This window comes from Corylus avellana, chromosome ca9, assembly GCF_901000735.1.
Source record: "Corylus avellana chromosome ca9, CavTom2PMs-1.0".
Lineage (NCBI taxonomy): Eukaryota > Viridiplantae > Streptophyta > Magnoliopsida > Fagales > Betulaceae > Corylus > Corylus avellana.
The window spans coordinates 10,369,482-10,371,266 of NC_081549.1; the positions used below are offsets into that span (position 1 = coordinate 10,369,482).

At 42.0% G+C, this 1,785-nt stretch overlaps 1 protein-coding gene across 1 annotated transcript; it reads right to left on the reverse strand.

Moving 5' to 3' along the window:
• Positions 1 to 6: 6 nt before the first annotated feature.
• LOC132191632 (3-ketoacyl-CoA synthase 19-like) lies at positions 7 to 1,495 on the reverse strand. Its single transcript, XM_059606721.1, has one exon. It carries the CDS (start codon positions 1,401 to 1,403, stop codon positions 36 to 38), a length of 1,368 nt encoding a protein of 455 aa, XP_059462704.1. The 5' UTR covers positions 1,404 to 1,495; the 3' UTR covers positions 7 to 35.
• Positions 1,496 to 1,785: the final 290 nt, after the last annotated feature.

Below are 1,785 nucleotides of genomic sequence, written 5' to 3' on the forward strand. Positions count from 1 at the left end.
TAGTAGGGCATGATAAAGAAGAAAATACAGGCATCTCAGTGAAGCCTAACAAAGTTTAGACATTCATCATTGATCCAACTGTACTTCTCCTTGAAAGGGTTGACTAGGCATTGAGGTGGATAATTCTCAATGCAATCTTTCCAAACATTGACAGAATCCAAATCCCTCATTACCTCCCAGACACAATTGTTGCACATAAATCCTGCTCCAAGGCTGATCATCAGAATTTTGTCACCCTTCTTCAGCCTCTTCTTAGCCTCCATGTAACTTAAAACGTACCAATTTCCGGCAGCCGATGTGTTTCCGAACCGGTGAAGTGCCATTCTAGCCGGCTCAAGATCATAATCATTGAGCCCTAAACCCTTGCCAACCCCATCAATAACTGCCCTTCCACCAGGGCGGATGCAGAAATGATCCACCCCAGACTTGAGATTCAAAGTTTCAACTTGTGTGGTTTTTTTGATATTTTTCTCAAGTTTTGCTACGAAGAATTGTCGGAGTAGTTCCCTAAGAGGGAGTAGTTTAGGTACGAGAATTCGTAGGTTGTTGGAGAAAGCTTGAGCAGCAGCTTTTGTGAGGCCTTTGGTGAGGCGAAAACCAAGGTTGCCGTGGTCATCTTCTACTTGCATGCAGCATTCATATGCTTCGTCGTTCGAGCCAAGATCGGTTCGAACTACGCTTTTTAATCTCAAGATGGCTCGATGCTTCAGAGCTCTTTTGTTTGTTAAGAGCATGGAGCAGCTTCCCGATCGGAAAAGACAGTTGGAGAGGAGCATGGATTTCTCTCTGCCGCAATACCAATGCGGTCCCATGGATTCTGTACTCACAACAATTGCATAAGATTCTTTGTATGATTTGAACAAGTGGCGCACAAGATCGACGGCCACAAGGCTTGCGCTGCAGCCCATTCCGGAGAGGTTGAAAGCCTTGATGTTTTCTCTCATCTTGTAACGGTTTATTATGGAAGCTGTTAGAGAAGGCACGGGAGCGAACATTGAGACATTGACAGCAAGGATGTCGATTTCTGATGGAGAAACTCCTGTTCTAGCAAAAAGCTTGTCAAGTGTGTCGAAGATGAAATCCTTCATCTCCAAATGGGCGTCTGCCAGAGTTGGTTCTTGTTCTCTTTCCGCAAACACAATTGGTGGGCCATATGTTTCTTCACCGAGCCCTGAGCTCACAATGGTTTTCAAGAGAAACCTGTATTCTTCCAAACCCAGATTCTTGTTTCGAAACACAATTTTAGCGCAGGATCCAGTGTTGAGCTTTCTCTCCTCAGGGGGCTTGTAGCACTCATAGGCCAACATATAGCAGCCTTGGCCTCTCCGTTGAAGAACCAGCTTGCAGATGCAGAAGAAAGCATAGAATAGAGCAAGAAAACACATTCCCATGAAGAGATCCATGGTTAAGAATTAAGATGGCTTGAAACTTGAAAGAAAGAGAGAGACAGAGAGAGCAGTAGTTTGAATTTCCTTGTAAGTTTTATGTAAATTGGTGGAAAATATATATAAGGGAAGTCTTGAATAAATTTCAGATGCCACTAGGACATTAATTTATCTCCTACTACCTAACAACCACCGCTAAATAAATACCATACCGATGATAAATCATCTTTTCTTTTTAGTAAGTTGATTATAAATCATCTTTGATTCCTAGCATCTTAAGTTTGTACGTAGAGTTTGATCAAAAACATTTCCCATCTGGATAGATTATTATTCTTATCAGTCATAATATATATGATGTGAAACTTAACTACGTATATACCTACTCTCATACTCATGCAAC